Source organism: Rhincodon typus, chromosome 2 (genome assembly GCF_021869965.1).
Source record: "Rhincodon typus isolate 14 chromosome 2, sRhiTyp1.1, whole genome shotgun sequence".
Lineage (NCBI taxonomy): Eukaryota > Metazoa > Chordata > Chondrichthyes > Orectolobiformes > Rhincodontidae > Rhincodon > Rhincodon typus.
The window spans coordinates 106,649,259-106,660,412 of NC_063333.1; the positions used below are offsets into that span (position 1 = coordinate 106,649,259).

Here is an 11,154-nt window from a genome sequence, read left to right on the forward strand (position 1 = left end):
TAATTTTGATTCCTTGCCCCCATTATTTAGATTAAAATACTCCCTATGCTTCTAGTTAAGCAGTCAGCAAGAAAATCAGCCTCAGCACAATTCAGGTGAAGTCCATCCTATCAATACTGATCCAATTTTCCCCATTACTGATATGTGGTATAATGGACAGTGAAGACGGTTATCTAAGAATACAAAGAGATCTTGATCAATTAGGTCAATGGGCTGAGGTGTGGCAGATGGAGTTTAAATTGGAAAATGTGAAGTATTGCAATCTGGTAAAACAAACAAGGGTAGGATTTATTCAAGTAAAAGTAGGGCCTTGTATTGTAAAACAGAGAGACCTAGAGATTCAGGTACATAATTCTTTGAAGTTTGCGCCATATGTAGACAGGGTGGTTAAAAAGGCATTTAGCACTCTTGCCTTCATTGCTCAGACCTTTGAGTATAGGAGTTGGGATATCATGGTGAGGTTGTGCAGGATGTTGGTGACACCTCTTCTGGAGTACTATGTGCAGTTCTGGTCACCTTGTTATTGGAAGGACACTATTAAGCTAGAGAGGGTTTAGAGAAGATTTGTCAAGGTGTTGCAGGGAATGGAAGGTTTGTGTTATAAGGAGAAACTGGATAGGCTGGAAGTTTTTTCTCTGGAGCGTAGAAGGTTTAGAGTTGAACTTACAGAGATTTATAAATCACAAGGGGCATAGATAAGGTGAATAGCAGGTGTCTTTTCCCTAGAGTGGGGGATTTCAAGACTAGGGTACATTTTTTAAGGAGGAGAAAGATTTTAAAAAGACATGAAAGGCATTTTTTTTTATACAGGGAGTGGTTAGTTTATGGAATGAACATCCAGAGGAAGTGGTGGATATGGGTATAGTTACAACATTTAAAAGACATTTGGATAAGTACATAAATAAGAAATGTTTGGAGGGATATGGGCCAAGCACAGGACGTGGGACTAGTTTAGTTTGGGATTATGGTTGGCATAGACTGGTTGGACTGAAGATTCTGTTTCTGTGTTGTATGACTCTGTGACTCTATATTCCATGAACCAGAACCCAATTCTCCCAACTGGTCTTTGAGCCACACTTTCAGTTTTCTAATTTGATTTGCCCTATGCTAATTTGCATATGGTTCAACTAATAAGAGATTGAGTTTCTGCACCGTAATTTGCTGCCTATTTCTTCGTACTGACTGTGCAGAACTTCCTTCTTTGTCCCACTAATATCATTGGTTCCTACTGGATACTCCCCCTTCCACTGCAAGTTCTTCTACAGCCCTGTGCAGATGCCCCAAACCCTAGCACCTGGCAGGCAACACAGACATCTGGACCCATTTGCTGTGCAGAATGGTATAATTTGCCATTATTACACTGTCCCTTAATACTACTACATACCTTGTTGTTCCTTCCACTTGAACGGTTTCCCATAGCACAAACTATGGTCAGTTTGCTAACCCATCCTGCAGTCAAACAAATTGGAAGAATCTCAGATTTGTTACACTATTGCAAAGGCTGAAGCCCCCACTAATGAACTCCAGAAAAATCCAAATAACTTTCTCCCTCCCTGATGCATTGCATAGCTTATGACTTAGCGTCAGGTTATAAATTCTGATCTGAAGCTGATTTTCAAACTTCCATCATGGCCTGGTAGTTGATTTTTCCCTATGAAACTAATGGGAGTTTAACATGTTAATCTCTATTGAATAGAACTATTAATATAATTTTGTCCTGTAATGGGCCTCATCTGTGTATTTGATAAGTTTACACATTCGGAAAGGAATCCAATGGTGGCCATAAGTGAATGTTCAACTGCATCAAAATAGATATAACAATCACTCGGGGTGAATGGAAAATGCTGTATATTATGTTATATGCTTCCTAACATTTGCTCTTCTTGTTCCCACAGATGGGTGGCATGGAATCAGTAATTACAGGACTAATTGATGAATTCAAACTCCTGCGTAACCACAGAGAGATCTTTACACTGTTCATCATTACAATTACCTTTCTGGTGTCTCTCTTCTGTGTAACTAATGTAGGTCACTTTAACAAGAGTCATTTTCTAAATAAGAGTTTGTTAGAGTCTTTTGATGGAAAACAAACAGCCTATTGCTTAGGAAAAATGACTCTGAAAATATTAGAAGAAAAGGGCAGATTTATTATAGCCATAACCTTTATATGATGACAGTAATCAGTTTCATTCTTGGCTCGATGTTGGAATTTCTTTTAGTCTTAAGCAATATTGCTCATTCCATTAAATGTTTTGCAATCACCACTCTTGGAATGTTTTTTTGTTTCTAGGGTGGCATCTATGTGTTTACTTTACTTGACAAGTTCTCAGCAGAGACATCCATACTGTTTGGAGTACTTATAGAAACCATTGGAGTCTCCTGGTTTTATGGTAAGTTAATATTGACTTGAACAATCAGGTTTTTCGTTAACATGCACAGCTGAAAGTTTTGTGACTGAGTATAATTTTTTGATAATTTAAATGTTACAAATATTAGGCAGTTATGATTTTTATTATAGCTATCTGTCATTCTTCATTAAATAAGAGTCTGACAATACAGTGCTGGGTTAAAGATCAAATGACGGTCAAGATAATGGTAGAGCAAGTCACATACAAAGCTCTGCATAAAACCCTTCAAACTCAGCAAAATTCCCCTTCATTTGTAGATTTTGTGAAAAAATTTGGACAGATTGTGAAACTACTTTAGGGACTGCCCAAACGGGTGCCCCTACTGGCCTTTTCTTATCAGATGCCTTTCCTGTAGCAACTCACCACACAGTGGATAGCACCAAAAGACCGGCATCCCACAAACCTGTACCATCTTCAAAAGGCCGCTGTGAACCCAAACAAGCAATGGCATTCTGAAGCTGCCATGCTCGCTCAAGAACAGATTGTGCAGTTGTCAGAAAGGGGGAGAATGGCACCATGATTCTTTGTTAGGGTCTGAAAGAAACTGATCAAGGGGCTGGCACAAAGGTGGCCATCCTCCTTCTGGAAGACTAGCAGAGGAAGCTGGAAGTCTGATCTGAGCTTGTCACATGGGTCCTTGCCATGGGTCCAAGGTGCAGAGGAGCATCCGGCAATGCCGTTAATAGGTCAGTGACCTTCTCCACTGTGCCAGGGTAAGTGCCACACTCTTCTCTGTATTACTTGGCATTCACCTTGTGTCTGCTACCACCAAGGCTTGTGTTCACCAACTCTCACTATTGTCTGCAACACTTTCCTTCATTCACTCACACCCACCCCAACCACCCACAACCACTATCACAGGATGGCCTCTGCATTGTCTTTCACTGTCTCAGAACACCTCACCACCTTTTAACCACCTGCACCAGCCATCAACATTCATTGCACTCAATCCCTCCCTTTTTCTCATTCTAGAAGAAAAAAGCCCATAACAGGGCAAAGTAGGAGGGGTGCCTGATATTAGGCTGCTACCCCTATGTGGAAAGTATGCTGACTTGAGAAGACCGGGACCAGTGCTGTAGGGATGCCAAGACACCCATGTTCTATCAGCCAGCTTAAAAAAAAAGTCACCATAGTCTTACCAGACCATAAGAGAGAGATGATTGGTGGTGGTTCAACCTGACGGTCACCATGCCTCAGGCAAGGAGAGAAATTGAGAAGGAAAGTTTCATGTTAACCTCAGCTGGTACAGGAATTGAACCTTTGCTCTTGGCATCACTCTGTATTACAAACTAGCCATCCAGCCAACTGAGCTTCATTCCACTGCAACTCATACACTAGCAACACTAGGTCTCATTCATTGCACACCACTTCTAACCATTTGCTGTGGCAACTCTGTCATATTTTCCAGATCATACATCTCCATTGCCACTGTAGAGAAATGTCCAGCTCCCTCAGAAGCCAACTTCTTGATCACTAAGGACCAGAGTTCAAAGACCTCAGAGGAAGCATCAGCAAGTCTTCCTCCTGCACCCCCTAGATACTGACACCTTGGTGGGAACATTAGGCTTTGAGAGTGTAGGAGCTCAATCTGGTGAGCACCTTACTGTAGTAGCCACTGGCACTCAGAGGACTGCTTGATAGCCAGGCACCTGATCAGCACAAGGCAGCAGAAGACCCTGTAGTGTCCATAATCAGGGACTTCGCTCACATGTGCAAGGAGGAACAAGAACGATAGATGGATATGTAGAATGCAATTGCCCAGAAGCTACAGCAGTGTAGCGAATCTGTCTCCATGGACAGATTGACAGCTGCCATTAAGTACCAGGCCCAGCACGCTCAGGATGCTAGAGAGACACACACACTTGCACCAATCGCCACTGCCATTGGACCTCGGGGACCAAAGGCATGACAACAGTGGTCGGGGAACCGGACACACACTGCAGCTGCCCCTTTCTAACAAAGACATTGGCTGATGCAAGGAGGCACGCAGCCAGAGAAGGAAGCAACACAGCACCTCCCTCAGAAGTCACCAATTAGGACTCTCAAGAAGTGGAGTCCTCCACCTCCGGCCTCCTTTACCCCTCTGATCCTTGGAAGTTGAAGCCAAGGACAGTCAGTCAATTTCTGAAGAAGACCCTTGACATATTTGGACCATCCAGACACAAACATCCCCGGGGTCACCCAACTAAAACTCCAGGGCCAACAAGCTGTACTGCTGACCAGGCTCCCTCCTGCCCAGTTTTCGAACTAGGGGTACGCTGAGAAGTAGTGGGAGGAAAAGAATTGAGAAGACTTATTGAGAGATTTTTTGGCATAGGAAATAATGCATTGATAACTGATTTTGTACTTATATATAAATGTCATTGATTTGACCTCAGATTTGGTTATTAGTCTCTCTGATGGCATTGTTGCAACATCATGCATTACTTCGTAGCCACAGATGAAGTTCCATGGAGGTTAGTGCTGAGAACATGCTGCATCATCTGGAAGCAAAAGAATCAAAATGTATACATGGCATTGGGTCATGCTGAAACCTTTGGTTCTACTCGTACGACATTCCTTTCGTTTTGCAGCCTCTGTATCCAAAAGTGTAGCTGTCAGTGTATTTCTAAACAATGTTTCTGGCAGGGAGGTCTGCCACACAGAGAGGGGAGGGGGGCAATACATTAGCATGGCCAGAGCTAGAGACACTGCAGCTCTGTCTTCTGTACAGTGCATGGTCTGTGTGCAATGTTCTTTCCCTTTAAAAGCCACAATATCAGTGAATTCCCTCCCTCACAGATTGAGTCACCTACCCCACCCACTCAGAATGTTCTCACAGCCATTTTTTCCCCACTATGTACTTTCAGTTTCTAGCACAATGTAAGATGACAGTGAACGCTCCTTGACCATGTTGATGTTCCCCTGAGCATCCAAATTCCCCTCCTGACGGCCCTTCCCATAAATCACCTTTGTGAATCACCTTGTGAAGGTGCAAATCACATTTGCACCTTCACAAGGCCCCATCCAAGCCATCTACGTGTGCCTGTACTGCCTACCTTTCCCACACAGCTCCAGGCATACAAAGTAACCATTCCAGGTGTGTTCTTTAACCCCTTGAAGCCAGTGTGCTCCTGACCAACAATGAACCTCCGTACCACATGACTTTCTTCTCCCTATGCTTTACTATATCCCTCCTTGCAGATACCATTGCCTCCTTTTCAAAATCATTGCCCCCCACAACTCTTCCTCCAAGGTTCTGCTCCCAGTCCCAAAGACTAACTTGCTGAATCTCATTCCCTTGACACTCCCAACTAAACACTTTCCCCTAATTTCTAAGGATAGAGCTAAAGACTAACTGTGGTTCACCCTTTTGAATGACTCAAATAGATAAAGCCAGTTAAGAATTGCCCAGGTCGCTGACTGCTGGCTGTACATCTCCCAGGCTATATGAGGCTTACATATCCAGCTCACCCCAAACGCCGTACTGTCTGCTACAAAGCCACAGGACTGACTGTGATCCACTCCCTGGACAGCAGAGGTACACACCCCTGACCAAGATCACCTTGAATGAATGACTGCCTGTGGATAATCCCCTGGACTGCTTTGGGAAGTTGTCCTTAATTTACTGTGCCAAGACCCTCTGACTGACGGGTTCCTCCACGGACAGTGTGTCACTCTCTTAAGACTTAGACATTTAGTTGAAGCACATGCAGAGTATTTGCCACTTAGACTTCTGGCACATGGTGCAGGTGTTAGCCCGATGTAGTATGCTGCCGTTCACCATGTGTACATCCCTTAGACTAAGAACTGCTGACCAGCAAAGCAAGCTGCATGGTTGTGTGATTGCCCTAGTTGGCATGGCATGGCAAGGCAGGGATGATGCAAACACTGACAGATTGGCACTAAGAGGTCAGGCAGCAGCCCTGAGATGCAGTCTGGTCCAATCCTTGAGCTGGGTGCCTATGCACAAGTGTCTCTGCTACAGCCTTTCAGTGCTAATTGCTGGTGTCCTTACAATGTTTGACTGTAGTACTAGAGAGCAATGCCATTGTATTGGAAAGGTACCAATGGTCATGAGAGTTTGTCAAATGCCAGATATCAATATCAATGAACAAGGGGTGTGTGCAGCTGGTTGCCGTGGATCATTCCTTGGGCTGCAGTTTTATTGAAAGTAACAAGGAGGTCATGCAAAGCAAGCAGCAGACTAAATCCAACTGGTGTGCACTCAGGTTTGCATGTCGTGTTTTCTTGACGTCTAGCTTATTTGACGAGTTTGGTAAGATGGGATGCTGAGTATTAATGAGGTAAATTGCAGCATTGACAAGGTGTTTAACAAGCAATAATCCCCCTTGATGGCCAATTCATCACTGCCAAGCGAGAAACTTGCCACTGACCATGAAAAGCATAAAAGATGGCATAACATGCCCCTGATGTTGATCCCACAGGGAACCAATTCTGCCACATGTCTTGCCACGTTGCTTAGACCCCTATAAGATACGTTCTCTGTTTCTCTTTCTATACATATACAAGCTGCAGCTATTTATTTTTTATTGCTTGCTAGTTTACTTTCATTATCAATTTTGTCCCTCTCTGTTAGCTTTTCAGTTGTCCTCTGCTAGTTCTTAAAAAGAATCCAAATCCTCTGACCTACCACTAGTTTTCACTGCTTTATTGTACCTTGTTAAGTGATTGGATACTCTCCCTGACCACCTTTCTTAGCCATAGGTGGGATCATGCTTTACATTAAGTCCTTCTTTTTGACAGTAATATTTTTTTCCAGAGCATTATGAAATATATGTTTAAATATCTTTCATTGTTCATCCATTGATCTTTCCCTCAGTCTATTTTTCCAGCCCACTTCACTCACCTCTTGCTTCATGTCTCTGTTATTGTCCTTATTTAAGTCAAGGATATAAATTCAAAACGTTGTTCTCTCCATTTCAAATAAGAAACATTTGGTGACATACCTGAAAATCTTCTAATTAAACAAATCTTTCCATCATAGATTGATTGTATTTCTTTTCTAGGAGTTGATCGTTTCAGCGATGATATTGAGAAAATGATAGGCAAAAGACCTGGCTTATACTGGAGATTGTGCTGGAAAATTGTCAGTCCCTGTTTCCTTCTGGTGAGTCAAAAGATGTGTATTTTTCAAAAATAACCTCAGAATGTGGACAATGCTGACATATTACCTATGTTAGTTGCTCAGCGACTTTGCTGGTGCAACTTTATGGCTTCCTACATCATATCAAAGGGTGGTTAAGGTTCAGCCATTTTGGTGTTAAACTGAAGTTAAATATCGGTGAGGTTGGGTAATAACAGAGAATTTCCTTTAGAACATAGAACAGTACAGGGCCTTCAGCCCCGAATGTTGTGCCAATCTACCATCCTACTCTAAGATCAAAACTAACCTGCATACGCTTCATTTTACTATTATCCATGTGCCTATCCAAGAGTTGCTTAAATGTTCCTAATGTATCTGACTTCTACCACCACTGGCAGTGCATTCCATGCACCCACCACTCTCTGTATAAAGAACCTACCTCTGACATCTCCCCTATACCTTCCTCCAATCACCTTAAAGTTACGCCCCCTCATGATAGTCATTTCCACCCTGGGAAAATGTCTCTGGCTATCCACTCAATCAATGCCTCTCATCATCTTGTACACCTCTATCAAGTCACCTCTCATCCTTCTTCGTTCCAATGAGAAAAGCCCTAACTCTGTCAACCTTTCCTCATAAGACCTGCCCTCCAGCCCAGGCAGCATGCTGGTAAATCTCCTCTGCACCCTCTCTAAAGCTTCCATATCCTTCCTATAATGAGGCAACCAGAACTGAACACAATATTGCAAGTGTGGTCTCACCAGTGTTTTATAGAGCTGCAGCATAACCTCGCAGCTCTTAAACGCAATTCCCCTGCCAATGAAAGGCAACACACCATTGCCTTCTTTACAACCCTATCAACTTGGGTGACAACTTTGAGGGATCTATGGACGTGGACCCCCAGAACCCTCTGTTCCTCCATACTGCCAAGAATCCTGCTATTAACCCTGTATTCTACATTCAAATTTGACCTTCCAAAATTAATCATTTCACACTTTTCCAAGTTGAATTCCATCTGCCACTCCTTTGCCCAGCTCAGCATCTTGCCAATGTCCCATTGCAAACTATAACAGCCCTCCACAGTATCCACAACTCCACCAACCTTCGTGTCATCGGCAAACTTGCCTACCCACCCTTCCAATCCTCATCCAAGACATTTATAAAGGTTACAAAGAGCAGAGTTCCCAGAACAGATCCCTGCGGAACACCACTGGTCACCGAACACCAGGCTGAATACTTTCCATTTACTACCACCCTCTGTCTTCTTTTGGACAGCCAATTCTGTATCTTGACAGCCAATTTTCCCTCAATCCCATGCCTCCTTAGTTTCTCAATGAGCCTACCATGGGGAACCCTATCAAATGCCTTGCTAAAATCCATATACACCACATCCACTGCTCTGCCTTCAACAATGTATTTTGTCACATCCTCAAATAATTCAGTAAGGCTTGTGAGGCACGACCTGCCCCTCACAAAGCAATGCTGACTATTTCTAATCAAACTATGCTTTTCCAAATAATCATAAATACTATCTCTCAGAATCCTCTCCAATAATTTTCCCACCACTGAAGTAAGACTGACTGGTCTGTAATGATCTCTATTCCCTTTCTTGAACAAGGGAATAACATTTGCCACCCTCCAATCATCTGGTACTTCTCCAGTGGACAGTGAGGATGCAAAGATCATTGCCAAAGGTGCAGCAATCTCTTCCCTCGCTTCCCGTAGCAACCTTAAGTATACCTGTCCAGCCCAGAGGATTTATCTATCCTCATGTTCTTCAAAATTTCTAGCACATCCTCCTTCCTAACATCAACCTGTTTGAGCATATCAGCCTGTTTCACGCTGTCCTCACAAATGTCAAGGTCCCTCTCACTGATGAATACTGAAGCAAAGTATTCATGAAGTACCTCCCCTACCTCCTCCCACTCCGCGCACAAGTTCCCTCCACTCACTCTGGCTGTCCTCTTGTTCCTCACATACGTATAGAAGATACGATGTTGTAGCATCTATGGAGACTTGGACATCACAGTGGCAGGAATGGTTGTTGGATGTTCCAGGGCTTAGATGTTTCAAAAGGGAGGGAGGTAAAAGAGGGAGGGGAGTGGCATTGCTAATCAAGAATGGTGTCACAGCTGCAGAAAGGGAGGTCGTCGAGGAGGGTTTCTCCACTGAGTCAGTATGGGTGGAAGTCAGAAACAGGAAAGGAGCAGTCACTTTATTGGGAGTTTTCCATAGACCCCCCAGTAGCAACAGAGACACTGAAGAACAGATTGGGAGGCAGATTTTGGAAAGGTGCAGAAGTAATAGGGTTGTTGTCATGGGTGACTTCAACTTGCTTAATATCGACTGGAACCTCCTTAGTGCAAATGATTTGGATGGAGCAGTTTTTGTCAGGTGTGTCCAGGAAGGATTTCTGACTCAGTATGTTGATAGGCTGACTAGAGGGGAGGCCCTATTGGATTTTGTGCTTGGCAACGAACCATGCCAGGTGTCAGATCTCTTGGTGGGAGAGGATTTTGGTGATAGTGATCACAACTCCCTGACCTTTACTATTGTCATGGAGAGGGATAGGAGTAGACGGTATGAGAAAGTATTTATTTGGGGGAGGGGAATTACAATGCTATTAGGATGGTAAAGGATGGTAAGGTGAAGGAACCTTGGATGACAAGACATGTGGAACATCTAGTCAAGAGGAAGAAGGAAGCTTACTTAAGGTTGAGGAAGCAAGGATCAGACAGGGCTCTAGAGGGTTACAAGGTAGCCAGGAAGGAACTGAAGAATGGACTCAGGAGTGCTATAAGGGGGCATGATAAAGCCTTGGTGGGTAGGATTAAGGAAAACCCCAAGGTGTTCTACACTTATGTGAGAAACAGGTGGATGGCCAGAGTGAGGGTCTGGTCAATCAGGGATAGTGGAGGTAGTTGTTAAACAACACGAATGAATCAATTGATTTTCACAGCGATTATCAAACTAACTCAGTCTGACTGTTTTGTGGTCACTAATACTATTAGTATAATTTATTTACAGATGTTTTCTTTTAAACTGCCACAGTTAGATTTAAATTAATTTTTTCTGAATTATTAGTCCGGTAATCACAACAACACAATACCTTAAGGTATGTAATCATAACACCACAATATTTGTTATATTCAAGCATAATAATGTGAGATTACAAAAGCTGTTGATTGTCAACTCAACTTTGGAATCTGAACCATAGCACGGATGTTACTCACAAACAGTACGACGTCGATGGTTAATAATGGATGTCCTAGTATTGCAATGAGGCCATTTCATCATTGTAGATTAGGGAGATTGAGGTTGGTTGGCTCGCTGAGCTGGTTTGTTGTTCCGCAGACGTTTCGTTACCGTGCTTGGTAACATCCTCTGCAGCCTCTGATGAAGCGTCGGTGTGTTTTCCTGCCTGGTTTTTAAACTCTGGAGTCCATTGCAATGGATTGCCTCACTTCCGGGTTTCCTCCATAGTGGAATGTATACGGGGTCGAGTTCAATGTGTTTATTAATAGCATGCTTCGTGGAGTGCCATGCTTCCAGGAATTCTCATGCTTGTCTCTGCTTAGCCTGTCCCAGGATCTTGGTGTTATCCCAGCCGAAGTCGTGGTTCTCCTTGTCCATGTGGATTGAGATGAGTGAGTATTGGTC

The 11,154-nt window shown here is 43.3% G+C and overlaps 1 protein-coding gene across 1 annotated transcript in view; it reads left to right on the forward strand.

The window, feature by feature from the left end:
- The window catches only part of LOC109935564 (sodium-dependent dopamine transporter-like), a 109,221-nt gene that overhangs the window by 82,778 nt on the left and 15,289 nt on the right, over positions 1-11,154 (forward strand). Inside the window, exons 9-11 of the mRNA XM_048608668.1 lie at positions 1,896-2,024; positions 2,291-2,390; positions 7,418-7,518. Coding sequence (XP_048464625.1) covers positions 1,896-2,024; positions 2,291-2,390; positions 7,418-7,518 — 330 coding nt within the window. The remainder of the gene's footprint in view (positions 1-1,895; positions 2,025-2,290; positions 2,391-7,417; positions 7,519-11,154) is intronic.